Source organism: Streptopelia decaocto (assembly GCF_964273445.1).
Source record: "Streptopelia decaocto genome assembly, chromosome: 3".
Lineage (NCBI taxonomy): Eukaryota > Metazoa > Chordata > Aves > Columbiformes > Columbidae > Streptopelia > Streptopelia decaocto.
Genome location: NC_138656.1, coordinates 56,082,870 through 56,104,141, shown reverse-complemented (window position 1 = coordinate 56,104,141; position 21,272 = coordinate 56,082,870). Strand labels below are relative to the sequence as shown.

Sequence of the window (21,272 nt, the reverse complement as noted above, 5' to 3'; positions counted from 1 at the left end):
ATTCTATGATTCTATGATTCCATGTTTCTATTGTTCCTCTACATCTATAAATGTAAAGTGGTTTTGGCTTTTTTTCTCTGTAGGGAAAAGAACCCCAAATTTCCCCACTGTAGAGAAATAGGCAATATACTACGAAATAGGTTTAAATGGCTACATTAAAAAGCAACTCAAGTTTATGACTAGCCCAGTCACATGCCATTTACAGAGAGGGATAACTGCGAGGTCACTGATTGTCTCCCTGTTCATCAGCACAAAAGGAAGTTCTGTCCTGTTGGTACCCTTTCCCTCTGTCTCTGGCAAATGCTTTAGAACCCAATTTCAAAAAAAATGTAATGAACCCTGTAAAACTTCAGCTTTGTAAGCTCCCTCTACCTACCCAGCTGATCGATGTTCCCCAGCAAGAGACTTCCCTGAAAAAAGGACACTTATTTAACAGTCCTTTGGATAGCATTCAGTGAGCACACTGCTCACTCCAGGCTGGGAGTGCTACGCAACAGAACAGCTGCCTGCTGCCCCAGCACATCCCTACCACTGCATCATTTACGAGGAGTCAAAACCCAAAGTTTCATCTACTTCCCCATCTCTTTCCCAGGTGACTAAACAAAACTCAGTCAAGCCTACCTCCTTTTCTGTCTTTCTCTCTGAACTGCTGACAGCTGACAACACTGCCATGTAGAAGGCAGCAGCACTTTCTTATGTCCTTGTCTCTCATTAGACTAGTGGGCAGGACAGACTAACGCTGTAGAGCCAAAGGAAGGATGGAAGGGAAAATTCAGGGAAGCATTATGAAACAAACAGGGTTTCCTCATAAAAATCTTCCTTCTCTACCCATAATCAGCACCAGCTGAAACTCATTTCAACTGAACAGTCAGAATTGATATGTTTGGGAAAATTCACTTCATTAACATTCTCTGAAGAAGCTAAAATTTAATATGTTTAGAGAGTACACATTTAATTATGGTCCTCCAACTTTATTTGCAGCTTTTAAAAATGCATTTAGAAAACAGCAAAGGAAAGAGAAGGTCTGTTACTATTACTTTTTATTGTTTTTCTAAACAATACCAGATGCTCCTGTAGGGGGGAGGTCAAAGTGTCTGCTCCAAAGAACTTGAAAATCATTCTAATTTTGCCACAAACAGCAAAATATACATTTTCTACACAAGGACTCTCTGCACTTCAGCTGCATTGATGTGTACCAATACTATAGCACGCTTCTTGCATTGGGTCAAAAAGTCATGGCTAAACCAAAAGAAAAGTAATTTGACAAGAAGGCAGAAATAGAGTTAAATAGCAGGTTCTTGAACTTTCAGGTATCTCAGAATCTGCTTTCGACTACTAGTGCAAAACCTACAGATGCACAGAAACCTTGCAAAGCAGCATATCTCTGATGACCATTTTTGTTTTAAGCCAGCTTGTCCGAGGTCAGACGCCTCAGAGTCTGCTGCTTCACAATGTCACTTACTGTAAAGATCGCTACTGGGAATGGGAGAACGCCACTCAGTGCCCCTTGCCGCAGTTTTCTGGCAACAAACCTGTGGTAAGAATGATGTTTGTGTTTTGTTTTTAACTTAATGTGCTTCCTTGGCAGGCCAAATATCTTAGGGAGCAGGGTGCTGGAGTGTATGTTAGTGACTGGCACTTAATGTCATGTTTAGAGAGTAGTTTCCCATTTCTGTTCCATGGCCTCTCCCTGTGCATTTAGATAGTGATCCTGTCTTCCTATATAATCAGCATAGGCAGGTACAGAAGAAGTGTGTTATGTAAAATTTTTCTGTTATTAATAAAAATTTTTATTTCTGGAAGATCCTTTAGTTAGGCAACACTCCTTTTCAAGGGTATACATTACAGAACTGTATTCACCAATATCTTTGATGTATACCGTGCACACACAGAGCCTTCAAGTGAAAACGTTATGAGGGTAGAAATTCAGAAAATACAATGGAACAGTAAAGCTAGGGATGCAAATTACTATTATTATTTTAACTAATAGCACTTTAATATGGATAGTCTATATATCAAGGGAGAATAAGTTGGAGATAAAATTATGTCCTTGCTTTGGGGCACACGCTTCATATCATCCAGCCTTGATGTCTTAAGTTAGGTAAAAAGGAGAGAATTTGAAATAATGAATTATAAAAAGGAAATGTGAAAGGCAGGAAAAATGTCCCACAGAAGGGTGGTTTTGCTGCAACAAGATTGCAAATCCACAGGGGGTAATTAAGTAGCAGACTTGTACAGTATGTCAGATGTCTAGCATCCAAACAAAATCATTTAACATTTACAGCTCAAGATATAGCTTGCTCATATGCAAGTTTTTCTTGTTTCTTCCAAAAAGTGAAAACATACCAAAGGAAATCTTAAAGGAGAAAAATTAGCATTCTGTGTCTTGCAGCTCTTTTAATGGCTGACTTAGATTTTTCTTAAACTAAACTATTGTTAGCCACTATCCAACCTGCATATTAATGAGAAAATGAATACCTCTCTAAAAATTTCAGCTACAATGTCACCATAAAAATCAATACATGGCTACACACCATGAATACAGACACAAGCTTGCTTCTAACAGCATGTCATCCCATTCATTATCATAAAGCTAACTGGAGAGAACTTCCACTTCTCTGTGTTAAACCTATTTTGCCACACTTTCTTGCATATTCAAGGCCATACTTGCAAATTCATATTACTTTAAATGAATTGTGATAATACCATATGGCATACAGATCATGTATAAGAACGGTGCTTTGCTGGATGTGTAATGTGCTATGGTGTGATACCTGTTACACATCGCAGATAGACAGCACAAATTCATTCAGAGGCTAAAAAGCCATGGCAAGACCCAGGCAGCACCAGCAGGGACAGGTGGGGATGTGATGGAGCAGGGAGAGCACAGCCTTGTGCATACCTGGGATCATGTGAGGTGACACCGGAGCACGAACCCCACTCACCACGGCTCCCAAGAGAGGTTAGCGCAGCAAAGCTCCTCTCTCAGTCATGCCACATCTGCTCCTCACCCCATATTTCAGCCCATGGGAGCCTGATCTGATGCCTTAGTTACACCTGGGTCATCCAGACATTTGTCCTCACAGTTTCTCCTGAGCCATCACTGCCCCATCTCCATTCATTCTCATTACAGGAGGAAACACCACTTGGGCAAGAATACAGATGCCCTGACTAGCCAGCCAGGAGCCATGTTGCCTGGGCAGCCCATCCCTCCTGGTGGATGCCCTGTCGTCCCAACTCAGCAAAAAGATATTTTGGATTGAACGCTCTGTTGCACTGGAGCGATGGCACATTTGAAATCTCAGCTGAGCTCTCACACAGGGTAGCCTACAGCCTTAACATTCCTGTCACATGCTTTTATTTACAGGTAGCACAAATGGAAGGGAGGAAAAAGAAGCCTCATCATTATTGTGGCTTGATATATGCAAATATATTCAAGACATGAGATTACCCACTGTGCAGAGACACCTGTAGTATTTAGGGACAACGGATGTGTTGAGTTCCTGCTTTAACTGAGAATCTTCTGGCTTATGCTGGTTTCTTCCTATTATTAAATCATGCATTTTTTTAATTTTCAAGACTTAACCTTGGGAAATTGCAATTCCATCCTCTTAGCACTTTCTAAGGAAGCCACATAATTTTATGGCTTGCTTCTCATAAAAGATACTTTATATCCCCCTTACCCATCTTGTGGAGCAAAATCCATGTTTCAGTAAGTGAAGTTACTCTTTGAAGATTTTAAAAGCCATATGATTGTGGAGTCTTCAGTTTGCTAGAATGAGCTGTGTGATTAACAAAACTGGAAATAAAACAGTGTGTCTTGTAGAAAAAAAAAATTAAATCATGAAGATTCAATTACATCTAATTATCTTAGCTATCAGTGCAACTCAATGAAAACAGCAGCTAGTATATGTGAATAGCCAAGTATCTTTGATTGTTACAATGATCAGTACATACAACTAGCAAGTAGAAGCACTGCAATCCTCCACAATACTTAAATTATAGTAGCGTAGTATCCTAGATAAAAAAAACACATTTACTGATAAAGAGACAGCTAATGGATTAAACGGAAATATATCCCATTCCTCTAATTGAATATTTGGGACTTAATGTTTTCTCATGCAGCATCAGAAAACTCACGGCTGACAGTAACAGCTACTCCTATCTGACCCTTCTGAAATACTTTAGACTTTGAAGAGCAAAAAAATAGTAACGCTATGGGTAATATTTTATAAATGTATGCAGCTATATGTCTTCAGGTCCAATGACATCTATATGTAACACCTAAACAGATTAATGTTTTTGCCTTTTAGTAGGAAAAAATTTTAAAGGACTCTTCTTGGCCAGAATACAGATAGATATTAGCACTGCTTTTGGAGTACATCTGTGAAGGAGTCCCATATGTCTGTTTCACAAGTAAGCCAGAATTACTACAGCAACAACTGAAATAAATACTTTCTTGAGAAAGGTGAACAAAAATCACAGGAGAGAAAACAAATAATTTAGGTTACTGGTGATTTAAACCAGAAATGCAAAATATTTTTCTAGAAATTGAAATAAATGTGTTTGGTTTGTGTTTTTTTTTTAATATGCAACTTTCTGCAGGCTTGGAAGTGGGTTTTAAGTCCTATGGTGCTGTATATCTGTGAAAGAATTGTTAGATTTTGGAGATTTCATCAGGAGGTGGTCATTACAAAGGTATGTAACATAGCTTGTATGTCTGAGTGAAAAAAAAGTTATGTCGATGATTTTTTATCTTTTATACACAACTGCTTTATATTATGTCCTCATTTTCACCCCTAGCTTCAGTAGCTCTTCTATCATTACCATGGTTTCAGCCAAATATTGGTTTTAGGTTTTGCACTTATTCCAACAGCAAGACCATATGAATATTCCATTCAGGGCCAAATTTGGTTACCTAGACTTATATCACCACGACACAAACTCCTGCACAGAGGATCTCTTTTTTTTACTGAACTGAAAGCCATGTGCTGCTGTGGTAAATGGCAGAGACGTGTCTTTGGAGGACTCTTACTTCAGTAGGACACAGTTTTTTCTTTCAAATCTGGAGATTTGAAAGAGCCATTGTTACCACTGTAACAATTTATTCCAGTTGTAAATATTTCTGTGTGCTAAGGGCCTATTTAACTCACAGTGAATGGATGGTGAATGCCACGATTCAAGCGGGCAAGCCCATACATATCAAGCCAGCAATCAGAAACAGGCTTATCTCATGTGACGGGAAAAGCATGTCGGATAAGTCTTGCTGCTGATTTCTGAGTGGCTGTGATCTGAGTACTAAGCATGACATATAAAACTGGCTGCTTAACTGAGATCATCTCTTAATAAAAGTATATTAGAATTGAGCTCACTGGGCTTTTTTCTTCTTGCTAAATCAACAATAATCCCATACATGTTAACTGTGTTACATCAGAGTAAAACTGCAAAATTATTCCAGTCTATTAAGGAATACTTTTGCATAGGCTCTACTAAGATTGAAAGTTGACAAAATGTTGAATTGTTACAGCCTTTCCTTTGCCTTTTAGACTCACAAAGCAAGCTGTCCCACAATACATGCTGTACTTGCTCTCAGTCTACGGTGCAGCAACAGCATTGCAACATGCACTTTAGACCATAATTCGTAAGCCATTTAAAAATTACTGTGCATCCCAGTTTGCATTTACTTGGGGTTGAACTCAAACAGAAATGCTTGCAAAGTCACTTGTAACTGAATGGAAAGAAACTCTTCTCAAGGAAAACAAAATAGGCCCTTTTGTTCTTGTTTAGGTTGTGAAACATTCCTCTGGAGTGCTTGAGCTTCACATGAAGAAACGTGACTTTAAAATGGGACCTGGTCAATATATCTTCCTACAGTGCCCATCTGTCTCACAGTTGGAGTGGCATCCTTTCACCCTCACCTCTGCTCCTGAGGAGGACTTCTTCAGCGTTCACATACGGGTCACCGGGGATTGGACTGCAGCTGTCTTCAAGGCCTTTGGAGCTGAGGAACGAGCTTTCAAGGAACTGTGGACGTTACCAAGGTTTGGATTGCAAACAACACATTTTAAAATGTTAATTCTACATCTTAAAATAAATGTTAACATTTTAACTCCAATTAATTTTGTGTGTGTTCTTTATGACACAGTATTAGATCATAATTATGGATCTATAAATAGGCCATTATGCTAAAAACCACAAATAAATGCAGTCATGAGCTTAGCCCAATAGCTATCAAGAAGACCTGATGACTAATCAAGATTTAAAGTCCATATCAATATTTACATCTCTGCTGCTATCATCTAAATCTCTGACATCTATATCCACACCTAAAGAGAGGCATTTTGACAAATAGGTGCTTATGAATGGAATTTAAATGACACCAGAAGCTCTCTGCTAGCTTTTTGCCCATATGCTTATGCTCTGAGGGCACCCATCACCTGCTACTCAAACTTCCAGCTTTTCCCTTTCAGTTACTTAGATATTTTGTGGCCCCAAGAACTTCTTTCTGAGCCTGACTTCTTTCCAGTAGTCTCCCTCAACTCTGTCTCCAGTCTCCAAACCCTTCTCCTCCTTATAAAGGTTTTCAGCATTCAAATTCTGTATCTGTGGCAACTTAATCCAAGCAAAAGGTTGATGCTTCATTGTTATAAGTCAGCAGGGCTCTGCTGAAGTTATTGGAGGCATCCAGACTTACACCATCTAAACATGTGGCTCTATACGTGACAGATTCAAACCACTTAGCTCCTTGCAGGCATACCAGAGATTTCCAGCAAAGAAAAGTGTCTGGCACAGGATCGTTTCAATTCTGGTGGAGTGTGTAGGGCCTGGGACTGAAGGACCTATTTCCCTCCTGGAAAACTGCTTTTGATGACTGAGTAAAACTGAACCACAAAAAGCACTATTTTAACTACATTTATATAGTTTAATGGGACTTGGATGCTAAAGAACAGTCACCAAAAAAGCTTGTAGACACCACTGAGCTACAGAGGCACACCAAAAGGTGGGGGCAGACAAGAAAGAAGGTCCAGTCTTTGTATTTTATCAGCTAATAAGAATTAGAAATGACACTCATGCCTTTGTTAAAGCAACTGGAATGAGAAATATGCCGTTTCAGCAGAACTGGAGCAAAAATGGTCCAAAGTGAATTACAGCCAGTGTAAAGAATGAGAAAGAGAAAAATGTTATCAAACATTGCTGGCCACAGTGCAGGGGTGAAATTAACAGTGCTTTCATACATAAAGACTCTTCTTTTTAATCTTGTTAGGGTGCCTAATGCCATCATTCAGTTTCTTTCTTGCAATATATTAAAAAGAGTATTTCAATAGTTAACCTAGCAATAAAGGGGAAAAAAAGTCTTTTTCACAGATTTCAATATCTAAAAATAAACACCAAATTGGTGACTACATTAAAAAATAACATATAGCAGAAACCAAGCAGAAGACAGAAGCCATATAAGAACTGAATGACAAGGCAAGGTTCTAAAAATAAAGCATTTGTATCATAACTAATAAAGGAAGATTACATTAAAATATATCTTTATTTATATAGGTGGAAAACACAGCTATGATTGCTGGTCAGTTTGAGAGATAGTACCATATAATAGACTATTCCCATGAAAATAATTGAGTTCCATACTATGCCCCTTAGGGATTTTGGCTCACTTAATTGCCCTTTTAGTATATTTTAACACAATACAACTTTTCTTATGGTCAGGAGTACAACATAATTATGTTGATCAGCAAATAATAAAATTCTAAACATAATACAAGAATCCGCTCATGTTCCTTTTCCAAAACTAGATACTTCTCATGCATTCCCCAAAATTACAATGCTTCTTTCTGATAAAATTGTGTAGATGGGCACAAAGAACATGGATAATTCAAGCTAGAAACATCTATAACCCCTATTTTCTACTCCCCCCTTGGCAAATGCAAATGTAATATTTTTTGTCAATTTGTTTACTACCTTCTTACCTTCCTCCACCCTCTCTAGATCAAATGAACAGGTTGTATAGCTCAGTTTCTCTTCCTCCGCTTTCTCCTTCCTACTTCTCTGAGTCTTTGTATTCAGCTAAACTCTCTTGCTATGGCTGAGCAAGGCATTCAAACCAATGATGGGATCTCTGTCACCTGAGGATTTAGGAGTAGGTTGATGATAGAAATCTCTGGAAGGAATGATTCAAAAATAATTTCTCCTGTCTTATAGAACAGTGACAGATTAAAAAATCTCTTGAAATTCCTTCCAGAACATTTTTTTCTCAATCTACTAACAATAACGAGAATTGCTTTCAAGCCCACATTGTACTAAATAGAAAGCTTACCTGAAAGCACTATTTAGGCACTTTACATACGTTCCCTAAATTAACCATATTTTACAGAAAGTTTCAAAAGCTCCACAAGTACAGGGCTGGGCAATAATCTGAATAACAATAAATATGAAAAAAAAAAAAATAAAGGCAACTTATTTTGTCTATATCTGAGGCCAGATTTTCAAAAGTTATCCTTGAGTAGCTGCTTCATTTGCTACTGCACTTGTAGAGCACTGGGAATATTGAAATAAAAATAAACCATGTGACAAATACAAATGAAAGGAAAAACGTTTGCTAGGACTATAAGAATGCAACAATAGGGTTTCAGATATGTGTGTCCCTATATTTGTGTGTACCACTGCTTAGTGATCCCCCTTTATATTCCTGTTAAAATTCTTCCTATGTCTGCATATTTGCTTGTAGTATTTAAGTCAATTTTAAAGATGATTCATGCAATAAAGAGCACAGAACAACAGAAAACCTGAAGCAAGAAAAAATCTATTTTTTCCTACAGTCTGAGTGTTAAATAGTGAAACCGTCTTCCAGAGCACTCATGTTATTTAAAGACAGACTGGATGGAGCACTCCAAAGTACTGTGTGTATTTACATTCCATGATGCTAGAGGAATGAATCTGATTATTTAATAATTTTTTTCAACTCTAATTTTGACCAAAATGAATCTATCAGCAACGTTGATTATAGGAGCTACTAATATAAAGCATAGTTGCTCTGTACAAATTTTGCCTTTATGTCAGATACTAAATACAGTATTATTGCTAAAATGTATTTTTGAAATATTGCATTTTAAGGTAGGCATGAGAAAGTAGTAGTTTTCTTGCATATGATGACCTTTTCCTTGCTTTGTCTTTTAACACATATAAAGAAATTTTCAAAATTATTAATATAATCCATTCATCTTGACTTTGATATATACAAAATGAAAAATAAAGCTCTAAAACAGGATGCTTTTCAGTAATTCATAATTAAATATGCAAATTCCACAGCTAAATTTGGACATGCAATTATATGACTAATCACATTTCAGAAAGCCAGAAAATTGCAATTGCATGCTTAAATAGATGGCCAGGCCCCAAACCCACATGGGTGCTCTTGTTCTCTCCTTTCAGAAAAAAAAGTTGCTTTGCTATTAAATTACACCCACTGAAAATTAATTGTGTTTGTATGGGTAGTTTATATGGCAGTTTCTCTTCTATTTTAACAGAAGTTAATTTTTGAAAATATGTAGTCCAACAAATTTCTGTTGTTTTATCTGTTGCTGACCCTTGATTGAATGTCTTGTTGCTGTAGACTGGCTGTGGATGGACCATACGGATCTGCAACCACAGACGTCTTTCACTACCGAGTGAGTGTGTGCATTGCAGCAGGAATTGGAGTCACACCATTTGCCTCTATTTTAAAATCCATTTGGTACAAATGCTGCAACCTTAACACAGCACTGGTGCTGCAGAAGGTAGGTGGGAAAGTTTATTGCTCCATCAAGAAGTTCCACAAATGAGCCTATTTTCCCAGGTGAGAGAGCTAGAGACTCACTTGAGTGCTTTCACTCCCTCTCAGAAGCAGCCACTTGATTTGCAGCTGCCTCAGGAGCTGTTGTGGGGCAGAGTCTCTTGAATTCACTGTCATATCCTGAGGAAGAAGGGATCTCTAGCCGCAGTGTTTTCAGTAAAAGCTGAAGAACCAAATTTTCGACAGCAACTGGAGATAAATGTGGAACGTCTGTCATAGCTAGACAGGTAGTCAGACAGCTACAAGATAATTTTGTCCTCTTTCCTATGGAAAAAAAAAATTGCAAGGTCATCTCAGAGGTGAAGGGCAGCACTTGCTCCTTGTACAGCTGCAGGTTTCATGAGGGTTCTTTGGCTGGGTGTCCTGGTTCTGAGTGCTGCATTCAGCAATCATTAGCTGCTTTTCTCACCTTGAAAAATCAGGGTATTAGCCAGCATAGAAGGCATTTTAAGAGGCATTTAAGCTCTGGATGAGATGCATATATCAAGGTGCATATTACTGCCTCAAACCACTTTAATTATTTTGTTGAAAAAATATATTGGGGTCTGTAAGGCATAGATGGCACCAATTAAGTTAACATACTTTTGATCTGGTAACCTGTTATGTATCTTCTGGTAAGGATATATGAGGCAACACTGGGGGAGGACAGGTGAAGAACAGATAATGGGTTAAGTAGGGTTAGGGATAAGAAAGAAAAAGAAAAAAAATCAGTGTTAAACATTCTCTTTCTTATCCATCATGTCAAGTGGTAACTTGCAGACCTTACAGCTTCTTTTAGCTCTTTTTCCAATACAAAAGCTGAATGAGGAACTGTTCAACATTTCACATTTAAGGACAGATGTTGAAATTGCATTGGAGTGGACAGATCTCTGAGAGGGTCAGTGCATACAGAGCTGATTGCAGGACCAAGGGGCTGATCTTTTTAAATGGAAGAGTGTTAAAACTGGCATCTTAATGACAAGCTGCCACTGAAAAAGCATCTGGGATTTTAGCAACTGAGGAGTTGAGGACAGGTTCAAATTGCCAGGAGGGATCTTTGAGGCACAAAAAGCACTGAGAAGGGAGGGAAATAAAAATGAAAATATGTGCTAGATGTGAAAAGTGTATTTGCAAACACTACCACTGTACCGGAATGATCTTTTCCACCGTAAGGAGAGCTACATATACATTATATATGTATATTATATATATTCTATTTGTATAGAAGTAAAATTGTTACTATTGTCATTGCTGTTGTTATCTTAAGGGGAAAAGAACAGAATTTAACATTGAGAGTACAGTATACCTCAGGGTGTTCATCCATGGCTTAGGGAGAATCTTGGGTAAGTCTGCCTACAAAGATAAGTGCATGGTGCCTTCTGCCATGCTTTTCTGCTATAGAGTTCAGTTTTTCTGAATTCCTGGGAAACACAAAAGTGTAATGATTTCTATATATCCTTTCTCTATATCTTGGTTTCCCGGTTGCTGCAGTGGGAATAGTGATGCTTATTTTTCACAGGTGTTATAAGGCTAAACTTCATTGGTGTTTGTAAAATATTTTGTAAGGTGCTGGGGAAGTTCACAGCATTACTTAAAAAATTTAGCAGCCATCTTAGTTGGAATGATTAATCTCAGGGTAGCTCCACATTTTTTTTTCCGTTGGTTAAAAGCTTCCACTTGTGGTATAATTACAAATAATTTAATCTTCCTCAAAGTATTCAGCACTCTCTTTCTGCCATGATGAGTACCATAGAAATGTCTATTAAGGAAATAAATAAGAGGTTTTTCTTTTTTTAACAACTTCATTTTGATTTGAGTACAGCTATCATTACGCTTATTGAACTAATATTTCTTAGTGTTGCCCACATACGGTTCAGATATAAATACTCATAGCTTCCATAATGTCTGCAGCTGTATAATTTAAAAAACCCAGCAAATAGAAAGGCGTACACATTTATCTAATTGATTCTTCACAATTAAATAGCCTTAGAGCCTTCATTTCCCCATCATTTTTTGTGATGAGGAAGGACGCTACTACTAGTCATGGCTGGAAAGTTTTTACTGGCTTTAGTTATGCATAAAATGATTTTTTTTTTCACATTAGTGGTCTCATTTTTCAGACCAATTTCTGCTGAAATTGATAAAATTGTACTAATTCATCAGATGATAATATTGGCAAATATACACTTTCTCTTTCACCCTACATAAGGACATAAGAAAGCTCCTTCTGGGTCTCACCAAACATCCATCTAGCCTAATATGCTGTCTCTGAGAGTGGCTGTTCATGAACACCTAGGGAAATGTATACAGTCCAGAAAATCATACAGCAATACTTCTTCAGTGGACACCTTCTTGCCTTTGAGCAACTTGCAGTTCAGTAGTGTCTTGATACAAGAGCCGCATCTCTGTGTTTCATAGCACTTAGTAGATTTTTCTTCCATCGGTTTGTATAATTGCTTTTTGAACCCATGTAGAACTTTGACAGCCACAGCAAGTTTGGCAATAAATTCAGCTACATGCAGTGAGAAAAACAATAACATCCTCTTCCATTTGTTTTGAAACCAACTTTCCCTGCCTGAGGTAACCTTCTGCTTTGAGCTCCACCCGAGCCATAGCCTTGTCTGCAAAACACCTCCTCCCAAAGACCTAAAAACCTGAGCTCTTTTTGCTATCAAATGTAACTGTCTTTCTGAGCTGTGTTTGAGAACAGTTTAGGCCCCTGCTTCAAATTTAGGGGTATAAATTAAAACCTTGTCCTGCATTCATGCAAACTGCTGCTTGCTGCCACCCTAGCTCTAAATGGGAGCCTTGTGCAGGCTGATGATGCCCCATCTCCTGTATGCCCCAGACTGCAAGCACTGCTGTCCCTTCCCTGGCCCTTTGAACCAATTAATTGGGCTGAGGAAAATCTCTAATCTTTTTTGGTAAGCTACAGCCCAAGGGCAGTGTGGTATATTCAGGAGTGGGAAGGACTAGGTTTTGCAGGAAGTAGTCATGTCTAAGAGGGAGCAGCAAGAGCCAGGGATGAAGGTGCCTTCCTGGGCATCACTGCTTCACCACCGTGTATACCCCTTACACCCCTCTCGGCTGGGACAGAGTTAATTTTCTTCTAGTAGCTGATATGGTACTGTGTTTTGGATTCAATATGAGAATAACATTGATAACACACTGATGTTTTAGTTGTTGCTAAGCAGGGTTTACACCAAGTCAAGGACTTTTCATCTTCTCATTATCCTGCCAGTGAGAAGGCTGGCAGTGGACAAGAACTTGGGAGGAGACATAGCCAGGACAGCTGAGGTCAAAAGGATATTCCACACTATATAATGTCATGCTCAGCGTATAAAGCTGGGGGAAGAAGAAGGAAGTGGGGTAGTGTTCAAAGTTATGATGTCTTTTCTTCCCAAGTAACCATCATGCATCATAGACCCCAGTTTTCTTGGCAACGGCTGAACACGTGCCTGCCCATGGGAAGTAGAGATTGAGTCATTTGTTTTGCTCTGCTCATATCTATAGCTTTTGCTTTACCTATTAAACTGTCTTTCTCTCAGCCCATGACTTTTCTCACTTTTACTCTTATGATTCTCTGCCTGATCCCATGGAGGGAGTAGGGCACAAAATGAGGTAATGGCTGTGTGGCGCTTAGTTGCCAGTTGGGGTTAAACCACAACAGCCCCTTTGGTGAAAAGCTGGCTTCGCTCAGAGCCGCAGCTCCACCTCTGTCTTCAGGAGGTAGGTAGAAACAGAGGGATGGTCATCAACAGGTAACTATCAACAACTTTCAACATGATGGAAGCTGATTTACAAAGTGTGTTCTTTCACCTTACAGGAAAGAAGTATTGGAGGCCTTGCTCTTGTCTATTGTACAAAATTCAGGACGTGGGAAACTGAATGATAAATACAGATGCATTGCAAGGGAGTGGAGTATCACAGAAATAAGCGACTACTCAACCCCCTGCATTACAGATCTGATTAATAGCAACACTGCATCTAACTCAATTTGCAAAAAGAGCACTTGGAAAATTTAAGACAGTTTACTTGGGCAAGCCATCAGGCTGATGAATGTAGTTGATGGGGGTAGGGTGGGTGGAGACTAATGAAACGGAAATCTAAAACAGATTTTTAAGGGTCCTCAATAATTGCAGTCAGTTAATAGTATGAGGCTTACAAGGAAAAAATATAGGATTCAGAATAATTGTTTACTTATAGAAATGCACTGAAGCTGGCTTTATTCTACAGTTTTAATAAGGATTAATTTTATTGTGCATTTATTGTATTTTAATTATACATGTAATATGTTGTGCTATATTATGGGCAGTCAGTGTAATGAAAGGAAGACTCCTTTGTAAACAGCATTTATTTTAACGTATTATACTAGAAGTCCTCTTTGATCGAGAGGAAAAGGAGACCTTTTACCCACAGGCCTTCTTCACTGTGTCCTTTCTAAGATTATAATCATGGCCAAAATTACTTCTTATAATGACAGCTTTTCTTCATTACCAAATGCTCTCCACCTCTAACATGCAAAAATTAGAGGCAGTGCAATGGATACTGCTTCAGTGGAACTGCACCGGGGATGAGAATTTCTGTGGCTTCAGAAAGCTACATCCTTTCTCAAGAGGACTCTGCCAGAGGCAGCTTGACCTAATTCAGTTGGACTGGCTGTTACTGTGACAGCTAGGTCTGCAACCAGCTAAAAGCACTGCTTCGAGCTCCATAGCCTGATATTCCGGAAAATGGTCCTCCATATTCAAGACCATGTTGTCTCAGCTCTTCAGCTGGCTTTTCTTCCTCCTTCCCCGAACGTGCTTGGCTCCCAGTCCTGCCCCACACTCCCAGGTGCTACCCCATGCACATTCATTATTCATTCCTCTCCACACACATGTACCAAATATACATTTCCACGAAATGAACTGCTGAAAAGACCTGAGAAATAAGGTGATCAAGTTGAGGCTGGGGGAAGAAATTTCTCACTACAAATCAACAGCCACAGTGTGATACAGACTGACAGCACTCAGTGGCCTGATTTTTGAGGTGCTGAGGATGATGAACAAGAGAGGAGTTCAGGATTCAGACACAAAAAGCCACATAAAGGTTAAAGCTATAAATCTTACCTAGTTTCAGTAATTTAAAATAATGCTGTTGTTGGTCACAAAAATGAAATGCTATAAAGTCAGTGAACTTGCTTTTTTTCCTCATAATCTATGCCATTGTAAATCAGCAGCAACCCCCTGTAAAGAAATGAGGTTGTATTTAAGGCAAAACACTGAAACAGAAGGGGAAAAAGCAAACAGCCAAGATGGCTGGTACTAAAGTTCTGCAGACATTCCTATTCCTGGGCTGTAAAAATACCCTACTTAACCGTGAATGCTTTCTCTCTGTTTTCTAGGATGATACTTCATTTATATTTCTTACAAAAACTGCAGATGGTCCTTTACAGTACACTCAGATCTAGGAAGCATCTCAAATTACTGTTAGTTTCTTTCACCAAATCTCCAGTGAAGCATGGTGTTACCACATGTTTTTTCAGACCACCTTACCAGAAGTCTGACAACCTAGTATATTAAATCTTTGGGAGATCTCTTTATGGCTTTTTAGTTTCTTCTCTGATTTTTCACTTCCGAAGTGTCTAATATGCATCTTTATCGCATCGATCCTACAAAAAAAGGGCTACAATTTCCAAATCATCAGAACTCCCAAAACTATTTCCTTGGGGACAGACCTTTGAGATTACTTTTGATATCGAGGTACAACAAAACAGAGGGGTTGGTGAGCACAAAGAGATATGGGTTGGAGAAAATAAAAGGATTTTGCAACAAGATAAAAATCACAGTCACAATAATAGAAGTTCCAGCCATCCCTTATAAGCTTTTACATTATCCTCCATACTGCTCCTTTTTTAATTAAACAAACTCTGCTCTGTATGTGACTGACTGCTGTAGAGGAATAAGTAGAAATAAATGATAGGAATGATTAAACAATGGCAAGTTAGACTCTCAGTGACAGATCCCAGGAGTGTTTGGTTTACCACAGAGAAGATTATAGCATGAGTTGATCCCAGCCTCTAATTTCTACCTGGGAACAAAACTTTCTTAACAGGCTCTCCAATCCAAGACACTAAAATGAGATGTGGCACATAGGAGATGAAGCTAGAGGAATCTGGATGAGAAAAAAAGTGTAAATTTTTCATAAAGAGGATGTTTTCAATCAATGGAAAACCAATCATGGGACAGCATTCTGTAGCTTGTAGGTAGGGTATCTGCCTTGAAGAATGCAACTATGTTTTGACCACATCAACCGTTAACTTATGGCATATGGTCTTGAGAAACGGAAATTCATTGCTTCAGTGAGTAATGAAACTGAAATTCCCTTTTTAATATGACTGAAAATAAATAAACAAATTTCAATGAATAATCAACTTATTTGTGACAAATGCAGGGTTAGGTATTATAAGTTAGAGATGCAGTGGCAGGGGGAGATGGGAGACTTGTACATTGCCTATCCTCACTAACATATTAACCTATTCACTCAGTCTTTAAGATGAAAATTAATTTTTTAAAATATCAAAACTCTACATGATCAAAATGGTGTCTAATTATGTTTAAATTTACAGTGGAGAACAGTCACATGCTATGTACTTAATGACTTGAACCAATGATTGGGAAGTTTTATTGAAAGTTTGTTGTTTGTTAAATCTCTTTACTTTTATCTGACAGGTTTATTTTTACTGGATTTGTCGAGACCCATCAGCGTTCGAGTGGTTTGCTGATCTTCTGTTCCATTTGGAAACAAAAATGTCTGAAAAAGGGAAAAATTATTTTCTAAGTTATCATATATTTCTTACTGGCTGGGATGAAAGTCAGGTAATAACGAAACTCTTACGAGTCTGAGTTAATGTACCTTGCTTTTCCAGTATGGTAACATATAGAACGGGAACAGCTGAATAAATGATGGATGAAGCAGAGAGACAAAGAACTGTAAATAAAAAGACACCAAGCTGTCTGTTTCCATCTCACATTTAGGAAAACAGGAATGGAGAAATCAAGCCAGTGATCCTTCCAGTCCTATATCTTGGCTTGGGCAGTGCTGATTACCAGGTGTTTTGCAGAAAAGCGCAGGAAGCCTTTCAGGAGCTTGTGAAGGGGCATTTTGTCCACATCTTTGGAATGGTCTTTCAATAGATTCTGGCATTTTTGCACTGAAACATGGAAGATTGTATAAAAATGTGGGGTTTACTCTTATTATTTTGTAGAATTTTTGTTGTTCACATATACATCCAGTACACTTTTGAGCTCTGCTGGGCTTAGGACATTTTGGCAACCAACTCTAAGGACTAATTCACATTGTTTGAAAATATATTTTCTCTGGTTGACTTCAAATTTGCTCTCGTATAATGTATTCGGATCATCCCAACTTGAGGCACTTAATTGACTGGGTCAATTTTATTCAATTTCTTTAGTCTACTTAGACCCAGATGGAGGTGATTTTGTCTCCCTCTTATTTTTAATGGATCACTTAGATGACACTGAGATCAAAGTTAGGCACCTGCCAGAAAAACTCTCACAGGAAAGTCTTTGCTCTACTGTTTTATTTCCTGCTGTCTCTGTTGAATGAAGGACTGTCTGGTAGAGATTTAAAAAATAGATTTCATACAGTTTTTCCCTTCTTACCTCTGCTGCCAGAAAAACCCCACCCACTGTTTCTTCCTGCTTTCCTTAGGGCTTCTGTCAATTAACTACGTATGTGTGTAAAGCTGTATTCAGAAAAATCTACTCCCATCGTGAGGTATATGGCAGTTACAGAAACCACCACTGTGCATTAGCAATATCACAGGGTATTACCTAAAAACTGTTTTCTAAGAAGCCATTGAGGAACCTCACAAAACACTAGGTTGCCCTCATCTCTCAACTGCCATTATCTCACTTCCCTCTTGGGCAAACATCAGGCCACGAGTCAGGTAGGGAGACAACTATTCTTGCTGGGATGCCTGACTTTCTTAATTCATGTGCCCTGCACTTTTCTGAAGTGCCTCCTTCTTCTCTTCAAGCCCCATCATCCAATCTCCTGTCAGCACTGCCTCACTATTCTGTGCTGCTGGTGACACAGGAGCACCGCTGGAGCTGTGTTGCCTCCCAGCCTACACTGGTAGTGTTCCTGCTCCTGGAGCACCTCAGCATCCCACCTCTAAAGGGCAGTGGGGGAAGAGGAATGCTTTCCAGTGGCTGCTTCTCCTACTCTGGTCAAGCCCAGGGAAGTGTGCTAGGTAACAGCTCCACATTCTTTAAAAATCCACAAAGCTCCCTCATCTTATAGGTCTAACTTGTATTTACATGAATTCCCATTCATCACTCCTCAAAATTTGAGCTTCAGCAACAGTAATAGCTGAATGATGCTTTGCTTTACTTCTCCCTTAACAAACAACAAAAGCAACATTCTCCCCATTCTCTTCCTGTCTCACCATAGAGATGACCAGTAGTCAGGTGAAACTGAACGCAAGCTGGATGGGCAATTTACATCTTCTAGTGCACCTTCCATTACTGACATAATGTTTGTTCAATGCTTTGATCTCTTTGTAGGTTCCATGTTGTCATCAGATGGTCAGACAGATAATGGCAAGTTTCTGACTCTGCTTCAACAAGAAATCATGTTTCAGCCTATTGCTCCTTGCAATGCCCCTGAAATTTGTAGGCAACTTTAATGCTGTGAGCTATAACAATGGCTAACACCAAAAATCCTGGAAAAGTTCCACTTAATATGAACAGAAACAGCCCATCTGCTCAGTGGCACAATTTTGCTGTAAACAATTAAAAGATCTTGCAGTTCCCCACCTCCCATTCCCACCAAACACTTCAAGTTATTTCTCAGACTGTTCCCAGTCTTCCATGACAAAATTAACAAGAGTCTTTTAGAAACATGACCTCTTGTGACGACTGTGCTTGACCAGAATAATTGAGTTGTTAAGCAACATGGAAGACTCATTAGCAGGAGAAATATACAATATTCCAGGATATGGATCTAAATTTCAGCAACCACTTCTGCAAGAGATTATAATGATGCCTAGTTCATGCTAGGGCGTGAACTAAATGCAAAGCCCATTTTTAAACTTAGCTTTCCTGTGGTAATTTCTCGACAGTGATAGCAATGATGAAGTCTGTAGTGAAAGCAAGCACATTACTCCTACACAATAGCAGCATAATTAGGAGAGACAGTGGTTTTGTTTTTAAATGTACCTGGGAAGTACTCACATAGTATTGTAAGGGGTGTAGCATAGGACCTGAGAGACAGTAAATGCCCAGGAAATCAGGATTTATTTTACTGGCACTGGGAGCTGTGCAGCTCACTTAGTCCAGTGCTTTACCTGAGCTGATTTACTTTATGCATCTACCTCCACCCGAGGAGAAGAGTCAAGACATTCAGGCTTTTACCCCTGCCGAGCTGGTACATCCGTTGTCTTTTCCATCAGCAGCAGAATGCTCTGGACTTACTTAAGACACATGTAATTTCTAACATCTATTGTCAAACTCTGTTACAGTACATTTCACTCCCTTTCCTAAACTCCAACTTAGCTTTAAAATGGTGACTGTCATTTTGGGATCTGCAGTGAAGGAAGCGTAGAGTGAGATATTCAAAGGCTGATAAGAGGTTTAAGAATCTAAGACTGCCACTAAAAGTGACTGAGGCACTTAGGCCTAGGCTAGTAAAGACAGAATTTTAATCCCATCTAATTTCAAACATTTCATCTCAAGAAACTGAACTCCTTTGAGGTCTTGGAAACTTTTAGAAGAGGTTTTTCAAACTTCCAGTAATATTATGAACTCTTGAGTATTCCTCCTCTCCTCTCCTCTCCTCTCCTCTCCTCTCCTCTCCTCTCCTCTCCTCTCCTCTCCTCTCCTCTCCTCTCCTCTCCTCTCCTCTCCTCTCCGACAATTACAGTTTCCTTTCCCTCATTAATACTTCCATCTTTCACAGTGAAGCAGCATTATTGCTTTTCTGTCTTACTTGGAATACATGTTGTTGACTCTAAAATTATTATCTTGTAACTTTGTCTTTAGGCTACTCACATAGCCCTGCATTATGATGACAAGATAGATGTAATTACTGGTTTGAGACAGAAGACCTGCTATGGAAGGCCAAACTGGGACAATGAGTTCAAGAAACTAGCTGAAAACCATCCTAGGTAAGGCAGATTGGCTTGAGGTAACTCTCAGAATAAACAGTGGGAGAAGGTGAGGGCAAATCTTTCTAAATGACCCTTTTAAAATAATTTAGGGTTTTTTTTTCTGTGTGGAAAGAAGATTTATGCTTAATGAAGCTTTTAATGAAGAAATCTCGGAAAGAGAATGCCAATAAAATCTAATTTTTGGACAAGAAAATCTAATATTTAGAAGTATTTCAATATCCTGGCCTTTGTCCAGATATAATTGAAACACACAATCCAATTACTGTTCTGCACAAAGGACAAAGTAGCATTAATTTCCCTTGAAGATGGTTATTAAAGAGATAAACTGTGATTTTTTTCTTATGATGTCAAGGATATGTTTGTTCCCTAACATATTTGGCTACTCTTGCAAGCCTATGCTGTGCTGTTATTAGTTTGTCTCTGCTGGCAAAGACAGTTCATGTGAACTTGGTGGATTTGCTAGCGGTCTAAGAAAAGCTTCTTTGTTCCTGAAAGCCTTTGAAGCAAGAATTTGAAATATTTTGTGTTCAGCAGTAGAAAAGTCCAGAATCTTTGTGACTCTTTATGATTTCCAAACATTTACCTGCTAATGCAAAATAAAGGCTTGCACTTGGGAGACAAAGATACAAAAAGAAGAAAACTTTTTTTAAAGATGAAAAAGACTCAAGAAAATGCTGAAAGGAAGGAGATCAAAGAGAATGCAGTAAGCTACAAGAATACCATAAAATTGCAAAAATAACTGTAATAGAGAAACCACTCGATGGAGGTCAAAATAAATACAATCAGGATATATGAAAGATTAAAAATAGAAAAAGGGCAAGAGTAGAAAATATGATTTTTGAAAGACCTTTTATAGGGATTCTACTGCATAATCAGAGCTCTTATAGTTGAAGCATTACTTTTTGTTACTTTTCTCAAGTACAACTGAGAAAAATCAGGGAGGGAGATGAGCATTAACTTTCTGTACTGGATCTTGTGGTATTTCTTAGAAAGCCAGTGCTAAAGCAATAGAAAACTCTGCATTTGCTTCTGAACCTAGATGGCCATGTTATGGTCAATGTTGAACCTTTTAAAGAACACCTTGTATGAAATAAGGATTCCCTATGAGAAAAAAAATACCCTACCTTTTCTTGCTCTGCGTTACAGAAGGTTCAAGAGGCAAAGAAACTCAAGAGTTTCTATTGTGTGATGGAACAATCAGCCTTTACAAACTGACTAAATATTGGGTCCCTACACCTAGGTCCATGGAGTTTCCCTTGATTGCAACAGTGTCTTTCAGCA

At 38.6% G+C, this 21,272-nt stretch overlaps 1 protein-coding gene across 1 annotated transcript in view; it reads left to right on the top strand.

Moving 5' to 3' along the window:
• Positions 1 to 21,272, top strand: part of NOX3 (NADPH oxidase 3) — a gene marked incomplete at both ends in the record, with an annotated part of 60,917 nt that overhangs the window by 16,057 nt on the left and 23,588 nt on the right. The window contains 6 exons of the mRNA XM_082048104.1: positions 1,408 to 1,537; positions 4,606 to 4,698; positions 5,788 to 6,041; positions 9,617 to 9,779; positions 16,528 to 16,674; positions 19,864 to 19,988. Of these exons, the coding sequence (XP_081904230.1) occupies positions 1,408 to 1,537; positions 4,606 to 4,698; positions 5,788 to 6,041; positions 9,617 to 9,779; positions 16,528 to 16,674; positions 19,864 to 19,988 (912 nt within the window). The remainder of the gene's footprint in view (positions 1 to 1,407; positions 1,538 to 4,605; positions 4,699 to 5,787; positions 6,042 to 9,616; positions 9,780 to 16,527; positions 16,675 to 19,863; positions 19,989 to 21,272) is intronic.